At 34.7% G+C, this 22,622-nt stretch overlaps 5 protein-coding genes across 6 annotated transcripts; 3 read left to right on the top strand and 2 right to left on the bottom strand.

Moving 5' to 3' along the window:
• The first annotated feature begins 315 nt into the window (after positions 1 to 315).
• LOC114372576 lies at positions 316 to 3,965 on the top strand. 2 transcript variants are annotated; one of them, XM_028330216.1, is made up of 6 exons: positions 316 to 708; positions 816 to 922; positions 1,080 to 1,277; positions 1,851 to 1,962; positions 2,852 to 3,083; positions 3,166 to 3,965. In XM_028330216.1, the coding sequence occupies exons 2-6, from the start codon at positions 896 to 898 to the stop codon at positions 3,254 to 3,256; spliced, it is 660 nt and encodes a 219-aa protein (XP_028186017.1). In that variant the 5' UTR covers positions 316 to 708; positions 816 to 895; the 3' UTR covers positions 3,257 to 3,965. The 2 variants fall into 2 exon arrangements, with proteins under 2 accessions (XP_028186017.1, XP_028186016.1); XM_028330215.1 differs by having other exon boundaries at positions 316 to 722.
• Positions 3,966 to 4,763: 798 nt separating this feature from the next.
• LOC114369815 (pyruvate, phosphate dikinase regulatory protein 1, chloroplastic-like) lies at positions 4,764 to 6,842 on the bottom strand. The gene is made up of 3 exons (XM_028327072.1): positions 6,322 to 6,842; positions 5,239 to 5,872; positions 4,764 to 5,108 (listed from the first exon to the last, which is right to left on the bottom strand). Exons 1-3 carry the CDS (start codon positions 6,730 to 6,732, stop codon positions 5,005 to 5,007), a joined length of 1,149 nt encoding a protein of 382 aa, XP_028182873.1. The 5' UTR covers positions 6,733 to 6,842; the 3' UTR covers positions 4,764 to 5,004.
• A 169-nt stretch (positions 6,843 to 7,011) lies between these two features.
• LOC114371840 (gibberellin 2-beta-dioxygenase 8-like) lies at positions 7,012 to 9,393 on the bottom strand. Its single transcript, XM_028329160.1, has 4 exons — positions 9,379 to 9,393; positions 8,630 to 8,796; positions 7,435 to 7,735; positions 7,012 to 7,204 (listed from the first exon to the last, which is right to left on the bottom strand). The coding sequence occupies exons 1-4, from the start codon at positions 9,391 to 9,393 to the stop codon at positions 7,034 to 7,036; spliced, it is 654 nt and encodes a 217-aa protein (XP_028184961.1). The 3' UTR covers positions 7,012 to 7,033.
• Positions 9,394 to 10,076: 683 nt separating this feature from the next.
• On the top strand, positions 10,077 to 13,630 carry LOC114369440 (chaperone protein dnaJ 50-like). The gene is made up of 10 exons (XM_028326675.1): positions 10,077 to 10,338; positions 10,428 to 10,490; positions 10,587 to 10,653; positions 10,829 to 10,888; positions 11,019 to 11,069; positions 11,194 to 11,274; positions 11,952 to 12,064; positions 12,704 to 12,821; positions 12,990 to 13,116; positions 13,274 to 13,630. Exons 1-10 carry the CDS (start codon positions 10,205 to 10,207, stop codon positions 13,375 to 13,377), a joined length of 918 nt encoding a protein of 305 aa, XP_028182476.1. The 5' UTR covers positions 10,077 to 10,204; the 3' UTR covers positions 13,378 to 13,630.
• Positions 13,631 to 14,682: 1,052 nt separating this feature from the next.
• Positions 14,683 to 15,244, top strand: LOC114371839 (formin-like protein 3). Its single transcript, XM_028329159.1, has 2 exons — positions 14,683 to 14,697; positions 14,777 to 15,244. Exons 1-2 carry the CDS (start codon positions 14,683 to 14,685, stop codon positions 15,242 to 15,244), a joined length of 483 nt encoding a protein of 160 aa, XP_028184960.1.
• The last annotated feature ends 7,378 nt before the right edge of the window (positions 15,245 to 22,622 follow it).

Here is a 22,622-nt window from a genome sequence, read left to right as displayed (position 1 = left end):
AAAGCGTACATTTAAGATATTCTTTTTTAAAAAGAAAATTATTTGACCCAAAAATAACAAAAAGATAATCCTTAGTTATCTTGTCCAACAATATTAAGATTCAAGTCAACTCATTCAAAGTGACCAAAACTTACCTTACAAAATATAAACTGACCAAAAACAATATAAGAAATCAGTTAATTATATTTCTAAAATTTTCTGAAATCGTAGTCCGATTTTGGCTGCAAAGATGTACTTATCTGCTGCACGTCACAGATTCACAGTGAAGTACATGGGATATAACAAAACAAATAAAAGCAAACATGGTATTATAAACACTAAACAAAACTACAAAAGCAAGAGAGTAAGAAGGATTAAATCCGTTGATGTATGTATATATTTTGTTCACAGAACAAACCCCACAATCCACATGATGATTATGATGATGGCGTTGCCTTTCTCTCTCTCTTTTACTCTCACACTCTTCCCATCTATTCCCTCATCGTTTCCTCTTTCTTCTTCCTTCCAGTAAAAAATACTCACTTCTAATCAGACAAAAAGTAGAGTGGTTATAAGTCCATTCTTTTCTTCCGTTTCCACACAACTTTCAACAGAAGAAACTAACACCTTCCGTTACTGGCTTTTTCTGTGTCCTTGGCAACCCTTTTTGCTGATTTTCACTGCCACAATCACAATCAATTGAAGAAGGAAGAAATAAGAAGTTTCTGGGTAATGATTCGCGGGTATGTTAATCATTTATGCTATTTTTTATATATATAAACTTGAGCGTTTTGACTTATGGGTTTCATGTTCATGTTCAATCGGGTGCTGTATAGTTATATAGCCTGAGCTGTGCCCCATTCCATACGCAACTTTTCCTCCATCATTCTCCTTTTTTTTCTCACCTTAATAAGTGATGGACATCGAAGAAATTTCAGAGTTGGTAAGATTTTTCTTTTCCTTTGTTTCTCTCTTACAACTGTTCCATTGAAAATTTGTGTCTTTATTCGGGTACTTCAATTTTTCTGTGATAAGTTCCTTGATAAATTCATAATCCTTGTGGCTCTGTGGCTGTGGGTTGTTGTGTTTGGTTTTTGTAGAATTTGGGTGGTTCTTCTTCTTCTCACGAGGCTTTGGAATCAGAAGAGAAGAACATGGGTACCCAGAGAATCTTGGTTTCAGATCACATAAACGCATATCAGTATTCGGCTGAGGAAGCTGATAGCTTTGTGATTGATATGGATTCCTTCTCTTCCGGCATCAACAAAGATAGCAATAATGCTAATTCCAGAATTACAGTAAGATCCTTTTATTTTTTAAATTATATTTTTCCACGCGATAATTATTTTATTTTTGTTTTGTTTGGCACATCTTACAAGCAAAACAGGGTCAGTGGTGGTTTGTTCTTCCTGCAATTTATAATGTATACTTTAAACATTAGAAATTTTTATATAAATTTATTATTTTTATTACTTGGGGGACGAGACACTGATTAGGTAACCAGAATGTTAGACTCTAGTCATGAACAGAGAATGAGGGCATTAATGAAAATGAGAAGGAAAAACACACACGTTATCAACTGTTGTTAAACCTTTGCGGCCATTGAAATCGAATGTCTTTCTCTAGCATTATTTTTTTATTATTATTATCCTCCCAACCCCTCAATTCCTTCACCCTTAACTATAATTTTAAATTATGAAACGTCGAAAATTAGATGGAGCTATTTAAATTTAATCATTCAAGTTTCAACTTTGTGTATCACTTACTTAACTCCCCCCATGTTGACTAGTTCAGTTGTGTTCTTTTGGCTATTATACTTAATCATTTTCCTCACGTTATTGATTATTGATTGATTGATTTTAACGGTATAGTTGCAGCGGAGCCTTTCCAGGAAAGGATCTCAGCGTGGGGGCGACAGGAAGGTGAATGGCAATGTCACACTTCATGATAGGGATACTGCCCCAACTACATGCTCACCAAAAGGTACCATTGCCTTTGCAAAAAAAGAAAAAGTTGAACTCATTCGTTGTATTATTCTAACCTAAAATTATATAGTATGTTTTGTTTACAATTTGGATCTTCATTTGAGTCTTTTCATGTGAAATAGAGTAATTTGCAGATAATTATATAAAAAAAATGTGTACACCAGAAAGAACCCATGAAAGGATCTAAATATCTTTTTTGTATTTTTCTTAGGATCCTAGACTGAATGATTCGCCTACTTGAAATTTGTTTTGGTGAAGAGAAGTTTAATATAATTAATCAACAGGTGTTTTTGTTTCTATTTTTGACCATTATGGAACTTGGGTTCATCGATATGTATATGTGGATTGTTGACACAGGTGAAAAAATTAAAATGGTATCATAAAATATTTCAACACCAACCTGTACCTATGTGAGGCCAAAGTGGGTGTCCCCTGATTCTTAGGTCTCATTGCTGTATAACTATGTTTGTTATTGGTTTTTTTTTTTTTTGACAAACATAAGTATGTTTGTTATTAATATAGTATGGTTGTCAGTATCATAATCTCAGATTTAAGTTTTGGAATATAATGACATCAACATGATTATAGTCTCACTTGGATTACGTAAATTGAAAATTATGAGGGCGGTGAAATTTGTTTGGCCTAGTCCCTGGTGGTTGGAGATTAGTTAGGGTGAAAAAAAGGAAACCTACTACGAGAACATGTCAATTAATTATAGCTCTCTGAAATAGAGTTCTGGGTCAACCATGTATATGACTGCAGACATTACAGATCATGGGATTAGATATAAATATTAAAATCTTGTTGGTAACCCATTCTTGTGGGCCACAGGTATTGTCATTATAAGAAATTGAGACAATATTTTGATGAGTTTTATGGAACTGCAGCTGCTCTAGCAGGGTCCTGCACGGCTGAAAAGTCAGCGGTGGTGGCAGTAGGGTCCACACATCATTCCACAAACACACAAGTTCATCATCAGATTACTATTACTGCCAGTAACATGTGCACCACCACCACCCCCACCATCGAAAGCAAATGTATAACTCGAAGAAATAGTTTTAAACGATCTTCTTCATGGCTCCTTGATCCTAAAAGAGTCCTTCTTTTCTTTGCCACCTTGTAAGATTCAGCTCCGATACTTGGTTTCTGTTCTGTCTTTTCATCCAATGTTATGTGTCTTAATTTCCCTACACTGAAACAGGTCAAGCATGGGAACAATGTTGCTGATATACTTCACTCTTACTCTCAGCAAGCAAAATGCAGATGAATATGGGGGTGACTGGCAGCAGTGACTGATGCCACTGATTTATATTGGACAAATGAGATAATGGGTCGTGTAAATTATAAATCCTAGGATTGGAGCAAAACTCAGGAACAAGAAGTTGAGGACAAATTTGCAGAACAACCTGTCAGACTCAATTACCTATTTGGGAGCTACAAAAGGCAAATACAATGACACAATGCACTATGATAGAGAGGAAGGAATATATTTCTTTTATCTGAATGGAAGCCAGCAAGTTAGCAACAGATAAAAAAGATCACATGTAAGAGAGTGCTCTGTAGTTTATTGGGAGTGTCATTTAAGGGCATAACGGAGTTGGAGGATCAGAAAGTCACTGTTTCGCTCTTTCTACTCAGATCTTATTTTTATCCCCCGTATCTTTTGTTTTGCTCTTGCATGTAATGGCAAGTGAACCTTTTTCTAATGTGTGTAACTTTAGTTTTAACAGTGGAAAAAGGGGAGGGGAAAGTAAAACCAAAACCATGAGAGCTACCTACCTCTACAAGCTACAAAAGTAGGCACAAACGGCATGCGTGCTGAAATACATTTTTCCTTACGGAAGAAACTGAAATCCACGAGTGCTTTTTCTAGGGACAAAGAATGTTTATATATGGGGAAACCTTTCGAAATAAACTATGTGTATAAAAGATTAAGATTAGTTTGGTAAATTTTGTATGTTGTGTATTTTAATCTAAATAACAAGTAGCATGTGAACGTTAGATACTTGGATCCTTTTCCTTCACAACCAACCCTAATATGAAGATAAATGTTTGCCATTGCCAGAAGACATAAACAGCCAAGCGAGTTTTTGATGGCGGACTTGAGGACAACCCCCAATTAATGTAACTGTTAATTTTGTCCTCAATCATATTAAGAGATCAAGCACACTTCTTGGGTAATTAGCCAACCTCTTTTCTAAGGTTGCAGTAACACTGTTAATCCACAGTCCCAGTTAGGTGAACAAAAATATCAGCAACTCAACCGACGAAATTTGTGAGTTATTGAACTTCTCAATGGGTAAGAAAAACAAAGAAACCCCTCGCTATCCACATGCTCATGCTTTTGTGCCTGTAGGCAAGTTTGGTACACCAGCAAGTTTACATAAAATTAGTTAAATGACGTATAGGTTGCTTGGATTCTAAGATTTCAACATGTTTAGTATGTCATGTATTTTATCAACAAGTGTTCGTAACCAAACTAGCATAAAATATTAAATTCCACCAGATATTTTGGTAAGATAACCTATCACGTACATACCAATAAATATTGCGAGCATAACAATAAGTGTAACTAAGATCCAAACAAGATAATAAAGCTAATAGCAATGGAGGAATACTTCACTATTCTGGCGGAAACAGATATTGCTTTCCCTTAAAGGAAAAGGGCATTTCTACTTATTCATTATGCTCTATGAGAATTTTCACAAAAAGAGAAGTGACCAGCAGTCACCAAATTTTTTGAAAAGCAGTTTTGCAATAGATTAGTAGGTTCAAGAGAGCAAAACACTTTTTCGGCAGTTGGGCCAAGATACTGTTCAACTCTTTCTTAGAATCGAATTACTTATGATACAAGTTTTGAAGTTGATAGTAGCATCTCACCATATACATGTAATGATATATAACACCTAAGAAAAACATACATGTTAGCTAAAGTATACCCCCACAAGTAAATGGTATATGAAATTTATCAGTACTCGGCGAACTCTGCATCATAATACTATACAATCTATAAGTTCAACAAGAGAAAAAGTTGTCATCTCTAATAGCGTTTTGAGATCCTTGGCATGGTGCATATGTGCTTCCTGTCATGGTACAGCCTCAATACAACTGCTGCAGTCTCTTCTATGGCTTTTCCAGTCACATCTGTAATTAGATAACAAATTAAGACATCATAAGCATTAGTTTGAAGCTAACATTTTCCAAACCCCTTTCATGAATTAATGTAACATCAAAGATGACAGAAATGAGAACTAGGGTAAAATAAATTTGTTACCAATGACTGGCCAAAGAGGGTTCTGTGCAAAGAGCCTTCCAGCAAATTCAAGCTCCTCCCTAACATAATTCATCTCCGAGTAATTACTCCTACCATCTGAACTTAATCCCATAGTTTTAGCCCTTGTTCTTCTAATATTCTGTAAGACAAGAGGATTTATAGTCAAACCAAAAACCTTCTTTGGATCCACCTCAAACAGAGTCCTTGGCACTCCCACGCCCAAGACAATGGGCACATTGGCCACCTTGTACCCCTTCTGAGCCAGATAAATAGACAAGGGGGTCTTGCCGGTGCGTGAAACACCAGTGAGAACAATGTCAGCCTCAGCCAGATTCTGGGGACATGCCCCATCATCTTGCTTGATGGTAAACTCAACAGCTTCAATCCTACGAAAGTAATCATCGGAGAGGGGGAGTCCGGAAGCCCCACGAGGAAGGCCAGAAGGAGAAACACCCAAATGAGAAGCAATGGCCTCTGTAATGGGTCCTAATACATCAGTGGAAGGCACACCCCATAACTTACATGCCTGCTTTGCAGCTGAAGCCAGTGATGGGTCAGCTAAAGTATACACAAAGAAAGCACCTTCCTTCGCTGCTTGCTTTGTGATCTCCAACAACTTCTCTGCATCATCAATCTAATCAATAACAACAAATTTTAAACATTACCAAACATAACTAAAAAAATTGAAATTTAGTATATATGCATTGATATACTGGAACTCTGGAAGCGTAAAGCCATCATTGAATTATAAATTATCACATATAGGGTAATCTATGTTTTTGGTGTGACACTACAGATAGTCTCTGCGGGTGATCATCATAATCGGTAGAACCATTAAACAAAAATAATCTGTGCCAGTTATTCTATGCATTCGAGGGTAATTACTACATGTATGTATGATATGATTCTTCACATGTGTAATAATTTCATTCAAAAATGCATCTAATAATTTCTAATAAGTAGTTGATAATGGAAGTCCAAAACTGAAACTCATACTTTGACATGATTAAAATTAGTATGCTAATTTAATCAAAGAAAGAAAAAAGACATTCTGATACAATACAATGTTTTCTATTTGCTTACCCCAGAAAACAAATGGGTACTGACGGGGCAGCCACGGTCGACCAAGCAGTAATCGAACTGACCCAAAGCGGCGTTAACGCAGTGTTCGGCGGTCCAGCCGGTTCCGTCGGAGACTATATAGATGGACTTGACGGTCATGACATCTGCGCCGTCCAAATTGACGGCGCCGTCTGGGTCCACCGGGAGAGGAAGTGGACGTACAGGAGGGTTGGGCTCCGGGGGTTGGGTTCGGAGACTGGACCGGTCCAATTTCTGACCGGACCGCACGGCTCGGGCTCTGAACCACCGGTTCAGTTGAGGGCTCACCTTGGGTCTCCCTGAAACGGATTTCGATCCCGTTTTGTCGTTGCGGGTGCACGCTACGATTTGAGGAACGGAATGGATGTTTGGACACAACTGCCAAATTGGCATGGCTGCCTAGTGAGCGCTTCCGGTTTTGTTTTTCCTTAGCCAGGCAAAGATTGGGAAAATGACAACATTACCAAAAATCCTGAGAAAGACGATTGATTATTAATTAGGTCATATTAATATTTGTCATCAAGTATTTTACTGATTAATTCACCAAAAATCTTATTGCAATGTTTCCACTTCTTGACATTAATCCTCTAACTTTGATAATCGGAGCATTGTCTAGTTTTGATTCGCTTTGATGTTACAAGTTAGAAGTAGGAAAACAAAAAAATTGGATGAAGAGTGACCAGCACTCGTTTTTTTATGGACTTTTAAGGCCCAAATAATACGCTAAGCCCGTAACTGAGACCGGCATTTGACACTTCACTGTAGCATCAGAGGGGCAAAAGAAATATGCCATAGAGAACCTCTCCAATTTTGGATTGGTCACAACTCTGTGCTCCACACTCTTGTAAACACCATTGCTCCATGCCTGCATAAAATAAACAAAATAGCAAATTAGCAGTGTTCTTAATTAAGTTAACAAATTCGGCACTGATTAGTGTCATAGTCATAGTATAAAATAGGCACTGAATATACCGTATTCCCTTAAATGGATTTATCCAAATCAACTTGAATTAGTTAGGATTGAATGTAACGTACTTACGGATAAATTAAAGACTATCTCTAAAAAAATTCCTTCCTAATAATAATAATGAGTACCTGGAACAAGTCACCAATGATGATTATAAGAGCATCAGGGTTTGGTTTTACGGCAAACCATTTCCCATCTTTGAGCATTTGCAAGCCTCTAACCTGATCTTGATGTAAGATGGTGAGGAAGGCACTATCTGTGTGTGGCATCAATCCAGAAGCCAAGGGGCAAGGAGGATATCGATTCAATCTAATATAACAGGAGCTGGGCAAACAATTCTCCTCAAAGAACGTGTTGACTTGTGCCAGAATTTCAGCTAGTGTTTGCGCCAAAATGGAAACTTGAGTAGCAAACTGTTGAATTGTCCAGCTGCATACATAGAAACACCTACACAAATTAATTAGTTTTCGATAAATTCTATTTTTTGTTCTCGTTAATGTGTGGTACTTCGATTAATTAGAATTGACAAACGATTGTAATTATGTTTGGTAGAATTTTGATATTTTCAAAATTATAGTAGAAAATAAAATTCATTTGGAAAGAAGTGACATAAATTACATTTTGATGGGTAAACTTAAAAATTATATTCAGAGTAAATTAAATTAACACTCCTATAGTTTTGTCATTTTTTTCTTGATTCCTCTTCTTTTTCTATTCATACACTTATTTCTTAGTTATTTAAAAAATATTATACTAACTTCTTTAATTGTTTAAAAAATATTATACATACTACCCTTATAAAAGAGGTTACAGCGATCGTTAAAAAAATTTAAGAATCATGTGTAATCTCAAAAAACATAGGAATGTCGGAATAATTTACTCTATTTATATATATTTACAAATCGAGAATCTTTCAGATAAAACAAATAATTTTTCTTAACTTACTTTTAAATTTTTCTCCTAAACATAAATTAATTTTTAAACCTCGATTTTTTAAAATTAAATGATTTTATCAAAAATGAAAATAAACGCAATTTTAATTGAAGGGATCGATTCAAAAAAAACAAAAAAACAAAAAAAAGTTATTGAATTGTGTTGTATCTTGAGTCTGTGTTTTTCCAACGGTGAAACATTTCTTGTTTGCCAAAATTAAGTGCAACATATATTTGGAGAGCAATTTTTGTAATAAATCTGTATTCATCCAAAAACGTTTGTATTTGAATTAGTATTGAGAAGAAATTTAAAAAAAAATGATCAATATACAGAATAAAAACATGAGTATCCAAAATTAAAAATGTTAAAGGAGAGATAATTTGTGATTACCTAAAAGTGTTGGTTCCGGCGGAACCCAGCATATGAGTTAAAGGAATGTGAAATGCTTCTGACCAAGATAACTGGCCAATGCATGTAGCATTGGGGGATCCCCAACGGTAGCTACCTGCGGAAAAATTGAAGAACTTGTTCTCTTTGGTCTTCTTCTCAAAGGTTTTCTTAAATCAGTGGTTACTACTCAAGGTTCCTTTCTATCAGTGTTTAATCTCGTTTAAAGTGCATCATTGATTTGGGCCAGCTCCTAACTCCACGGGTTTCGGCTAAAAAGGGCTGTGTAGGTTGCATAATTTGGATTCGAGATGGGCTATTGCTACCTGCACTTCAAGTTGCTTTCTACACAGCCCTTGGTGTATGTCTAAGACTAAGAGGGTCAATTATTTGGGGTCAAATCCACGTGGGCTTCGATTTCAAGGCCCGACAAACATAATGCTCCAACCTTAACCAATCCAATACTAACCCACTAATTCAATTAAAATAATAATATAATAAATACATAAACATTCTACTAAAGATTATAATAAATCCTAATAGTTTTAACTACTATTTTTTAAATAGTTTTTCTAATATCCAACATCACCAAAATACAAAATTTTCAATTTCTTTAAGTTTATAGAAATTTTTTTCACAACTTCAGATAAAATCTTTCAACTATTTTAGTTTAATCTATATTTTTTGATATAAAAACTGTCCAAAAATGTAGACACATATCAACATTTATGGAATTTTTTTTCATTTTGCACCTTTTCTCTTCGCATTTAACAATTTTTTTAATATTAAAAATTGAGTTACTTTTTTACTTAGTATGCAAAGCACAAATCAATGTCATAGTTAGAATTATAATTGTATAATTAATCTCATACACAAATTTAAAATAATAGCCAAAATATGAATTACTATTAAAATACTAATTACCAACTTATCTCACTAGTTTTTTTTCAAAAAAACTAGTCTAACTAGTTTAAGTAATCACTTTCATATTTACTTTTGGCACACGTTCTACATAATATATTCTAATTTTCATAAAATAGTATTTTTAGTATTAATTCTTCACTAAAATTTTAATTAGTCCATAAATATTTTAATATTTCTAAAAATTTAAAGAAACAATACCTCTTTAAGTATCACATATTCTTTTTTGTAATGAAAGAATTAGAAACTTTTTATTATTTTCAAGGATGAAATTAGCATCTCACATTACAACCATCAAATTACTTATTTACCGTTGACAAAAAATTATTATTATTTTGTTAATTCTTCGATTCATAGGAAAAAAGAACTTGATTATAATTTAGAATTCGATTAAAAGACAAATAAACTTTAAACAAAAAATTATGTTAGCAAAAAATGGAACTCTGATATCACCAGAATTATAAAAAAAGAAAAGAATGGAGAGTACGATTAAATTAAATTAATTAAACTAAAAAAAATGTCGAAATTCTGGGAGAATTGAAGAAGCCCCGAATTAGATCGGGGTTTGTGGCAAGAGTGCAAATTCGTGTCTGGAGTTTTGGTCAACAGAGAGAAAGTAGGGAAAAGAAAAAAAGCCTCATCACCGACTTCGGCGAAATGGATCCGCCGCCGGTACCGATCCGGTGGCGCGCAACCGCCATCCCATTCTTTGTGTTGGTTCTCTTTCTATCCACCATCTCCCCTTCGCGCGCAATCTACTGCGACGAAGATGATTGCTACGATCTACTTGGGTCAGCCAACATTCGCTTTCTTCCCCCCAATTCTCTTTCGTTTCTGCATTATTCGTTTTCGTAACCCTTCCTCCTCTTCTTATTTGCAGGGTTACTCAAAGTGCCAATGCTTCCGAAATCAAAAAAGCTTACTACAAACTCTCCTTGAAGTAGTAAGTGTTTCTCTTAATACAGCTTCTCCTTAACTCGCTCTCTTTTACTCTCTCTTTGTTTTTTATTTTCTTTTTCGGTTTTTTTGTTTAATTCAGTCACCCGGATAAAAACCCTGATCCGGAATCGCGAAAGCTGTTTGTAAAAGTCGCCAATGCTTATGAGGTACTTTGGTTTTATAGCTTTCTTTGTTTTTCAATGGTTCTGATGTAGGAGTTTGCATTTGATAAAAAAAATGAACGTTTTGCAATGAGAAGTAAATTGAAAATTGATCACATTGTTCTGTTTTTGGTGAGAAATTGGTTCTGATGCTAATGATGGTAATATGACTTCTTTACAGATTTTGAAGGATGAGGCCACGCGAGAGCAATATGATTATGCAATTGCACATCCGGAGGAGGTGTTTATACTTTTATAGCAAGTTTGGTTTCCTTTTAAGATTGTGGTTAATAGCCGCTGAATTGTTGTTCATCCCTATCCTTTTAGTTTTTGTTGAAGTATAGAACTGTGTTTTCATCTCTTGATTTCAGGTGTTTTATAATACTGCACGCTATTATCGGGCTTACTATGGTCACAAGACGGTGAGATTTGTTGCATTTGCAATTGGAAGCAGTGATGGATTTTGGATACGAAATTGATTTGAAATGATTGAATTTTGCAAGTGACACTCATTTTGTAGTACTTCTGTACTTTTTTACCTGCCAGGATCCCCGTGCTGTGTTGGTCGGCCTTCTTCTTATTCTTTCAGGTTTTCAATATCTAAATCAATCAACAAGGTATAATCAGGTATTGTGAAATATTTAATATCAGTTGATTTATTATAAAACATCCCTTGTACCCTTTATCCTCTTTTATTTATGAATTTTCTTTGCTGATGAAAAAAAAAGTATACAACATCCCTGATGTGAACATGTGCCATGGATATGTTAACTGTTGATACAAGTTTGTATTGTCAAAACTCAAGAAAAGTAGAACTTTGTTATGTGAAATGCACAGTTATACTTCTCTTCTCTAGTTGGCTAGCTAAAGGTTGAAGAGCTGTACCTTTGGTGTTAAAGATTGTATTTAGCTGACTTATGCCTAGCAGTTGAGCACATTCTGTGAAGGGTTTTGGATTTGTACGAACCATATCATTTGATTCATGGGTGTAGAACTAACTTGTTTGTTTTTGGAACATCTCTTACCAAGGAGAGTAGGTCTTGAAGTAAAGGGTAGCCACTGCCCAAGTTTTGTGGTGAAAATTTTCTGTTCCATGCATGTTCAATGAATCCAAGCGTCATTACCAGTAAAATGGTTTACAATGATTTACGGTCATAGATGCATGCATAGAATTTGAAATAGGTCAGGGCTGTTAAATTTTTTTTTTTGTTTGTGTGTGGAAATTGCTTAATTTGTTATTTGTATAAAATGTTTTTGAAAGATTAAGACATCCACATTCATTGCACTGACTTTTCTGTGTTTAGGCTGTAGCCATGGTCAAGAAGACACCTGCATATAAAAATAAACTAAGGGCATTGGAACTTGAACGCAGTGGAGGGGTTACAAACAAGAAGAAGAGTCAGAAGAATATGGACAAGTATGTTATCATCCTCAATCTGTATGTGTGTATTTGTTTCAAGTTTTGCAAAATTATTACCCTGAATATGAACATGGAAATATAATATTCCCATGTTATAAGTTTTTTTTAAAAAAAATCCCAGACATAGTTGATTCCTAGGATTAACTGTCTGCATAGTTTTCTTATCTTCTATTCCCACTGTGATGGGTGGGAATATAACATTACCCTGGGATTGTTGGAAATTATCATATATTCCAACTAATCAGTATCATTCCCATTTTTATTTTTTCTTTCATATTTGAATTTTGAAAACATTCATGGAAATATTAAATCTTCACCAGAAATACCATTTAGTTTTCCCATGAATGTAGTATTCCTAGGAAAGTTGTTCCTGGGAATTTAATCACATACCTTGAAACAAATGCCACCTATAGTTATTGTATGTAATTTCCTATATCTAGTTGTTATTCAGTTGCACCTCCCGAAAAGAAATTTCCTATATCTAGTATCCAGTGACCTGTTCAAATTGGTTCTCTTTGAAAACTCTTATTTCCTTTGTTAAATCAGCTTGTCTTTCATCTGTAAGATTGGGCCTTGTTGACTGCAATTTCTTTATTTTTGACACAAAGACACAATGTGAGGAATCCGTACATGCAGGAAAACGGAAGAAGACCTTAGCAAAGAACTCGATCTGCAGATAACTGGAGCTGAAATGCCCTCTGTATGGAAACTTCTTGGCGTCCGCTTTGTTCTATTACCGTATACCTTAGGCAAGGTTAGAGTTCAAATCTTTTATCTGGAAACTGCAATTACTCACCATGAATTTTTCATTGCTCTATTTTAATTCAAGGTACAAAGTTCTTTCCCACAAATGGTGCTGAACCTTGAAAATTAATATTTTTTTTAAATGTGCAATTACTGATTAGTTCTGTTTTCCATTCAGCTGCTGTTGTGGACTGCCTGTTGGTTTTGGAGATACAAAGTGAAAAAGTACCCTTATTCCTTGGAAGATGCTTCTTATCTGACACAAAGATCCCTCAGTATTCCTCTCGATAGATGGAGAAATATAGGTGATTATAATTTATCTTTGATGAACTTTCTTCTTACAGACACTATGAACATAGGGGAATTATCCATGTTGCAGAAGTAAAATCATCCTGTTTTTTATGTTTTGTTCTGGATTCTACTAGCATGTCTCTTAATGGTTTTCGTGCCTGTTATTAATAGATGAAGCAACAAAGGAAGATCTTGTGCTCAGACGCTTATGGGAGAAATCAAATCTGGAGAACTATGTAGCAGAGATGCGGAAAGAATCAAAGCGCAGAAGATAGTTGCATTAGTCGGCTCTGCCGCTTTTAAATTACTAAATTTTGTTGCAAATTGATTTTCGGGGTGGGGGTGATAAAAGCAGAATTATTCGTGGCAACCACGAAATTGTGGAATCATATACGTAGTTTATTACGTTTACACATGTTATTGTTGCTCTCTAACAGCCTGTAAACAATGAACACCAAAGAATACTGCTTTAGATATTGCTTTTATTCTTTCAATGAACCGGGTACATAAGCCTCAATCTTGCTACAATCGCATGTTTGGTAGTAATTTTGAGTGCCTCTAGTTCAATAATTTTAAGGATAAAGATACATGGACACCTTCATGTTATTTGACACCTTGATAAAGTGATAGAGATTGGAGAGGAATGTAGGTATGATAAGTGATAAGTGATATAATTTGATAGGATGAAAGAGAAAGAATGAGTATTAAATAGGTGTTTGTGACATATGAGTGCCTATATATCATTGCCTATTAATGAGATTATATGAAATCTCAGCATGTTACAGTAGAGTTATGACTTGAATGTATCTGTACCTGAAATATATATCATTCGACTTTTCCTATAGTGTCTCGTTTTCGCTCTGTTTTCAAATTAGTATTACTAAAAATCTTTTTCTTTTCTTTTGTTTAAATTATTCTTTTAAATTTTTTTTACAAAATACTCTTTTTTTTAAGAAAAGGACAAAATCAAACAGATCTAGATATCACAGTAATTTTTAGTTCCTCTGATCATTTTCATATCGACCCAATCATGAGGTAAGTAAAGCGTTTGCTGGAGGCCCCTAAAAATATTTTTAGATTCTCAAATCTAAAAAAAAAAAAGAAATGGTAAATGGAATTACCTAATAACTTAGAAATTTTACATCTTAGGAAGCATAAAAATAACCTTCAGATGAAATTATGATAAATTTAAGGAATATTTTAATTAGTTTAAAAAGATCTCGTTAGACTGGTCCTATCATGCATGCAGCTAAAAATATTGCTACGTAGCATCTTCAACATACACCGAAAAAATAATAAAACTGAGAATCACTTAAAATAGCAGTTTATTCCGCTGCGACACGAGTAATGTTATTTATATAAGAAATGACAATTTTATTTTTTTTATAATAAAATACTATACATTTGAGAGGGATATAAGACTCAACTAAAATGGGGTGAACGGTGAACGAATCTCTTTATTCAGTACTACTCATTCACTACATAAATTAAATAGGAAAGCATTTTCATTAACGCATAAGTGAAGCGTTTCACATTAAAAAAAAAAAAAAAAATCTTGTGAGAGTTTGATATGGTGGAGGATGGAAGAACATTCTGTATGGAAGTGGGTTTCTTTGACTCTTTTCAAGAAATCAAAGAAAGAGTTGAGAAGACTACGGGCATTGCCGCTTATAGGCAAACAAAGCCATCGTCTTCAACACCGACATAAGTGAAGCCTCTCGCGTTCAATTCTTTATAGATGCGGATTCTGGCAACCACGTGGCACCACCGACATTGTCTCCGGCGCCGAATAGTAATGAGGATGACCACGAGATTACAGACATGCATATACAAGACAGGGACGAGTTAGAAGAGATGATGCAGCGAAATTCAGATGCGCCGCCACCGCCACCGCCACCACCGCCGGATAAAAATGAATACCAAGAGTTGCCGCAGTCGATTGTAGACATGCCGCCACCAAAGGAAGAGTTGCTGTCATTGATTCCGGACGCGCCTCCGGTGGCACCGCAGACACCGATGACAGTCACAGAGAACGCATTGCCGCCGCGGAATCCTGAGTTTACACAGTCTCCTCCTCCTCCTCCTCCACCGCAGCTGCCGCTGACGGTGACACCATTGAAATCACACCAGGATAAAGAATAGTCATTCTTTCCCACAATTTGTAAATGGTAAAGAAGCCATGCATGCATGCGAATCTCAGTTCGTATCGAATAAAAAATTAGCTTCAAGTTAGTTGCTTAGGTAGGTATGATGTCTGTTAGTTAGACGAGGAAATTAGTTAGTTATGATGATAGAATTGTATTGATGCACTGTTAAAAAAAAAAAATTGTTATTTGTGACATAAAAAAAAGCTTCTAATTGTTAAAAATTATCATAAAATGTGTTTCTTGCATTTAGGATTAACTATTAGGCCTATGGACGCCAATACCGATATGTGACTGTTTGTTCGTATAGACTGGTAAATTCAGAGCTTGGTAAATCATTCAAATAAAAGTTTTGTATGCTTCATTGTACGTGATTCGTTCATATTTGACATAAAGGCATATATATTAAAGAGTTTGCAAACGTCTTTCATGATTTTTTTTACTTTATTTTAAAAAGTGGTATTTGAAATGGGTTTAATTTCACATCTTTAAATAGTTAATCACTTAATATTGCTTCATGATTTATTTGACTCGTCATGAAATTCTAATCCGTACGCATATCAAAATTAACCTGTTTTATATTTCACAAATGTTTTTTTTTTCGAGTAAGTTCTTTAACTTACCAATATTATAGAAATTTTATGATTCGAATGTAAATAAAGAAAGTGTTTAAAGATAAATAGTTTCGTTATTTATTTTTTTATTATTTTTATCATTGGGAAAGGTAAAACAATCACGAACAAAAGAAAGACACCTTGGAGGCATAACTTAGTAGTTGAGTTATGCAATGAGTTCTAAGAATAACTTAGTAGTTAAACTATAAAAAAAAGGGAAAAAAAAGATCATGTATTCAATCTAGCTCTCTTTCACTAATAAGATTGAGTTGGACAATGATTTCAGGTAACTATTACTTGAAAATGAAGATCCAAGATGAGTTACCTAGTCATAATGGAAGGTAAAGTTGCACGATCGATCTATCCTTGAAGGAGCAAATAATTGATAACATCAACATAAGTAAAGCAACAAGAGAATCAGACAAACACTCCACGTCAACAAACACAAAAATGAGTAAATGAGAATCACTTAAAATTGTTGTTGATTTCGCTGTGGCACACGAGTAATGTTATTTATATATATACATTGCAACATAGTAATATATATATATATATATATATATATATAATGTGATGGAAAAAATATTAAAAAGTAAAGTTATTGTATTTTTTAATGAATAACATTTAGGAGTGTTTAGTAAGGGTATTTTTTTTAAGTTACTAATGAATTTTAAGTTAGGAATGTTAAATTTCTACATTTGATATGATAAATTTAAAAATCATACACAAATCTAGCATTTTCTAAATTTGATTTAAAATTTGGTTATGTTTGTTTAACCAGAATCATATGGTTATTCAGAGAAGCAAGTCCTTAATTTTATTTTTAATAGTAAGAGATTCTGATTTTCGTCATAAGCTAGCTGACTCTTGTTAAAAGTTTAATTGTAAAAAGGCATACTTATGAGGAATTTTGAGTTATAAATGTTGGTTATGTGAAACATCTCCATTACCAGAGACGACGGATCTAGCCAGGGGGGCTCGACCCCCCACCACTAATAAAATTCATTAATTAGCTGGGCTGTAGACTGCATGTTCTCACAACACCTTCTCCTATAATTTCATGTTTATGTTTGCCTGATGTTATGGGGCCATCTATTTCCACAACCATTCAAACTTTGTTTTTACTTTTTTGTATCAAAAAATTATGCTCACCATCATTTTAATGTTTTATTTTTAAGTTTTTATTTTATTATAGGATAACCTTTTCCAGTTTACAATTAATGGATGTAGAGATTGTTTACTATCAACCTTAATAATTAAATTTAAGTATTCATTTTCAAAATATAATTTCATTTTAGTACCTGATTTCATTATTATTAAGTAGTATGATGATATTTTAATTATATGCTTATATTTTTAATCATATATTTTACTTTTATTAAATTTTAAAATACACATATAATGTAAAACAATAGTATTTTTTAAATAGCGGGCAATCTTAATTCCTTTTCCATTAAACAAATAAAATTACTTGATGTATTGTAAGAATATCTAATCATGTTATAAATTAGAATATATAATTTGAGGAGTGATAATTTTCATTCTCTTTATGTCACTCTTTTGCAAATTAAATTGATGTCAATTTTGATGTTACTTGTGCTTGGTTTTCTTCATGGGCAACAAGTCTATTCTTGTTTAATATGATAAGATAATATTTAAATGGTTCTTTATTTTTATCATTGCAGAAATTTTGGTCTCTTATTATTTTTTGGTAGGTGATTTGTATTGGATAATTTCGTTAATATATGTTACTTGTGTTCTATTATTATGTGTGGTCGTCCGCTCAAAAAAAAAAAATTATGTAGAATCTTGAATTAGACATATTGTATGCTTAATGTAAGTATTTTTTATTATAACAAATTTATTATTAATTTTTTAGTCTCCATTGAGTCAATTTTTCATTGAGTATTTCTTAACTTATATTACAAGTTTTCTTTTTCTAAACAACTAATTTTATGTCAAGAAGGTTTGAGTCAGTTTGTTTAACAAGAATATGAGTTGTTGTAATTAAATCTTATGGCATTTTCTTTGATTTTTCCTTATACAAAAATAAAAAATTTTGTGTTGCTTGATAAAATAATTTTGTAGCCACATTCAAAATTGCGGGGAGCAAAGAACCTTGAACTTACTTGGATGCCTAAAAAAATATTATCTCATATTCGACAAATACTGTCTCGAAATTGAAAAATACTGTCTTGGATTGTAAATACTATATGATTATATAAAATAGAAATTAATATGTTTAGATATGATGAGATTATGTGTAAAAAAAAAGATATGATTAAGATATAAGTGGATATGATGATTTGCAGTTAAGATATAACATGATAGTATTGCCTCATGTGTGGAGTAAAATTTGATAGTGGATCGGTTGTCTACCAAGACACCGGGTCAGTTGGCCCAAATGAAATGGGAGGATACATAACACATCCCCTCGGACTTGAATACGTAAGCATATAATAAGATTAGGGTTTGACGATGCTTATATAATGCATGCTAAACCATCTAGTAACCCTAGACTAGAACAATTACAATCATCTCGGACAATCGCTGGTGTTGCCGATGCCATTTAGGACTCCGATGTTGTCGATGCCGTCAAATCATAAGAGTTTGGAAGAGCCGCCGGCGCCGTCGGACAAACAGACGTCGCAGGTGATTCCGAAGCCATACGATCCGTCACGGATTGTAACGGTGAGCTTGAAGGCGCATAAATACTGGAAAGATCGTTTCCCTATGGAAGCGGACCTGGACGACACCGTTCTGAAGCTGAAAAAGTTCATTCTTGCATCTATGAAAGTTCTTGCAGGCTTTGAGATGGAACATGTCACAGTAGATAGGATGGTGCTGCACTCGCATTCTACGCGTGTGGAACTGCTTGATCATCAGCTTCTTCGAGATTGTAATGTTTCAGAGAATCATGAGATCGACCTTTCCATCAAGGAATAGGTCAGCCCTTGAAACCCTAGATAGATTCGTTTCTGCTCAATCATCGTAACTAATCATAAACTAGCTGATGTGTTTGTTCGTTGTTTTTTTTTATTCTATTCATCTCAGAGATAAAGCATGGAACAGTGTTTTGCATTCTTTCTTTTCATCAATGGTTTGATTCAGGTGTGTTTATCATTCGTCAACGTATACTAAAACTATAAGGAATTGAAACATAACAAAAACTATATATATATAAGAAAAATTGTCTAGAAACAATCTATTTGGAGTCTGTGTTGCTGGTTCCTTCTTCTTGGTGGTGCACCACACATATAAGCGGGCTTAATTGCAGGCTGGCGCAATTAAAACAGAAAATAATAATACAAATTTATACATTGGGTATTTACCTTTCATTCATATTGATTATTGTCAGATCCATTCGTTTGAATAATATGTTGAGATTGTTATCCAATGTCGATTTTGAGTAATCATGATGAAATCTTTTTTGTTTCCAGTTTTATAGGTTTGAAATACACTGCAAGAATTTTTAAGATTAACTACAATAAAATTAGTAGCTAATTTGTAGTTTTTCTTTTCTTTTTTGAGACAGCTTCCTTATTTTATTTCATTAAGAATAAAAACATTAATACAATGAGCGATGTGATCAAATAATTGGACACTAATATGAAACCAAGAAGCCCTAAAGTAGAATGGAATTCCGCGTTGTCCTTAGGAATAGTAATGATTGCATCTACGACATACTTGCAATCAAGCTCAAATATAACATTTGTTTCTTGCAACTCCGCTGCCCAATTAACAGCTTCTAAGAGGCCCCAGGCTTCTGCTTCTTTTGCTTCCGGATTACCACATCAAGTTTTTGCCTTCACAAAATTTCCAGCATCATCTCGCAAACACAGTCCTACACCAAAACAGTTCGGAACTTTAAACGTTGCAGCATTGGTACTCGTTAGATATCCAATATTGGGTTTTTGCTATGTTTGATCAGAATTGGGGCTCACCCCAAGTGGTCGCTGGTTTTTCCTCCTCGCATGAAGTCATTCTAGATGATATTGCTGTGTGTGAGAGGTTGTTGTTCACCATTGAGGGTCAACATCATCCCAAAGCTTTTCATTTCTCCTTTTTCGTATGCACCATAGACATAGAGTTAAAACAAACTGGTTTTTGCCATTCTCGGCTAATGCATCAAGTAAAGAGAAAATAAAATAAAAACAGTGCAATTTTCAGCTGCAATCACCATGTCCTTAATTAATAGGAACAAGCTCGCACCCGAAGAACAAGTGAAAATCATTCTCAAAGTTTGAATGGCAGTAGCAACATAGGTCACCACAATTGACTCCTTTAGATAAAAGGCGTTGCTTGGTAGGGATCTTATTCCTAGAGATTCAATTGGATATCACTTAATGCATCCTGACTACATGTTAAAAATTAATCTCCCTTCTTTCTGCATCCTGACTTGCCAGAGAAATCCAATTGGATATCACTTAATGCAATAGTCTTTTTTACATGGAAGTTAAATCCCTGATCGACTTAACGTCATATTTCATCACTCAATAAGTAAGTTTAGTTCTGATAGCTAATAACCTATTTTATAATTAATCCATAGTAGAGACTATAGAGTAGACTTTTAAAAGTCTAATAATGTAGTTTATTTTCATCTTGGACTTACCACGACAATTTTGCTAATATAAAAAATATAAAAAAAAGAAATCAACGTATTTGTATTCAACTTCGTTTCTTTCTTGCCCAGATTAAGATTTAAGATGAGAAGTTGTGATAGGCGGAGAACCATAAGGCCCAAAAGGAAAACCAATCCACGCAAGCATTTAAAGGATCTCAGTTGGAAGGAATTCCGTTATAGGATGAGCTGTTCTGGCACTAATCCGTTATTAGTGTTGTTAGTGCTTTTTCGTTAATTGGCTTTGCTGTCTGTTATTGGCCTTGCGTTCGGTTATTCGCTTTGTCCTTTAGCTATTTTAATATATATATATATATATATATATATATATATAATGAATGAATAAGAAAAGTAACATTTCTCTTACCTTCCTTCTTCTGGAGGTGGTCCTCGAAGTCTAAGGGCTGTTTTGGTTTCCTAACAAGATGAGTCAGAAGTGTTTTATGTCAAACTGTTTGACTTATATATATATATACGATATCTTTTATATTTCAATATATTTATAATATTTAAACTATTAAATATATTTATATTTTATACTTATACTGAACCGCATGACGTGGGCCTTCATGTGGCGGACTAGAAATTTGCATTAGCAGGTCAAATTGCCCCGATCCAGCCCCCGGGGCCTAAATAATAATAAAATAAATGGTCCCTTTGTTTATTTAAATTTGAAAAAAAGGTATCACATAAGATGTTTGTTAAGAGAGTATCCAAATATCGTCGTCCTAACTCCTAAATATACAAAGAGGTCTCATGTTGTACTTTCTAAATTTATTTTATTAAATATGACAGTAAACTGTAATAAATTTATATTTATATTTTTAACAAATAAGAGTGTGTATTTTATTATAATAAAAAAATAATATAACATTTGTATCGCTCAAATATACTAGGATAAAAGATATTTTAGTGGGAAAAAAATATTATAGAACTTCACAAAAAAATAAATAAATATTATGAAGTATCGTATAATCAAATCTATTGGAGACGAAAGTATGTCTTCTAACATAACTAAACGAGAGAGTGTAATATTTGCATCGCACGAAATAAATAAATAAATAAAAGAGAGTGTAATTTAGTAGAAATAATTATATTATTAGTGCATTCTAAAAGTATTTACATAAATTGAAATTTTCAAACACCTATAGCATACTAATAGTATAATAGTAATTAACGGGCAACAGTTATAAAGCAGGTTGGAGTGTGGGGGCATTGGGGTTCAAGAAACTAGATAAAGCACGCAAAATGGGTGGTTTCCCGCTCAAACATGGAGATTAAGTTTCATGTCCAGCAGCAGGGAGGGAAAAATTTCAGTCTTGAAGTTGATCCCTCTGAAACAATCCGCCATGTCAAAGAGAAGGTGTTAAACTCTCAGCGCATTCCCATTTACCGCCAAATAATCATCTACCACGGCCAACTTCTCAGAGACGAATGGACCGTTTCGCAATGCGATCTCCATCATGGCGCTCGAATTCTCCTCCAACTTAGCGCCGAACGTCCTCCTTCGCCGCTGTCTCACTCAGACTTGCCCAAGCATCCGCAACCAACGCCCGACCTGCAACTGCCAACTCTTCCCACCAAAGAACACGTTCCCTCCGCCATCCCACCGTGGGATCCCTCGTTGCAGCTCATTCCTCCGCAAGACTTTTATGATCCGCTTGCGATGCCGGAGTGTCCTTCGTTATCGGACGTGATCCCGATGCCACAACCACCGTCCGAGCTAAAGGTGATCCAAGAGTTGCCGGCGTCAACGATACTATCGCGGCGGCTTCAGCTCTTTCGTCCGACGCCGTCGCAACTGGTTCCAAATCCGCTGCCGCCTCCTCCTCCGACGGTGACGCTGAACGTGAAAGTTCCAAGGTCGCAAGATCGCATCCCTATCGAAATGGAGAAGGTCGAAACCGTTCTGAATCTGAAATGGAAGATTTCTGAGCGCGGAGAGATGCGAGGTGTTCCGGTGGCGAGGATCGTGCTGCAGTCGCCTTCGATGGGCATGGAATTGCGAGACGATCAGATCCTGCAAAACATTATTGTTTCAGGGAGTCCTGAAATCGACGTGTTCTTGAAACCTTCTCTGCCGGTTCCCGGTAGGAGGATGAAGGTGAAGGTGATACCGAGGAATTCGAGACACACGGTGA

The sequence above is a fragment of the Glycine soja genome, chromosome 10 (assembly GCF_004193775.1).
Source record: "Glycine soja cultivar W05 chromosome 10, ASM419377v2, whole genome shotgun sequence".
Taxonomy (NCBI): domain Eukaryota; kingdom Viridiplantae; phylum Streptophyta; class Magnoliopsida; order Fabales; family Fabaceae; genus Glycine; species Glycine soja.
This window is presented reverse-complemented; position numbering and strand designations above follow the sequence as displayed.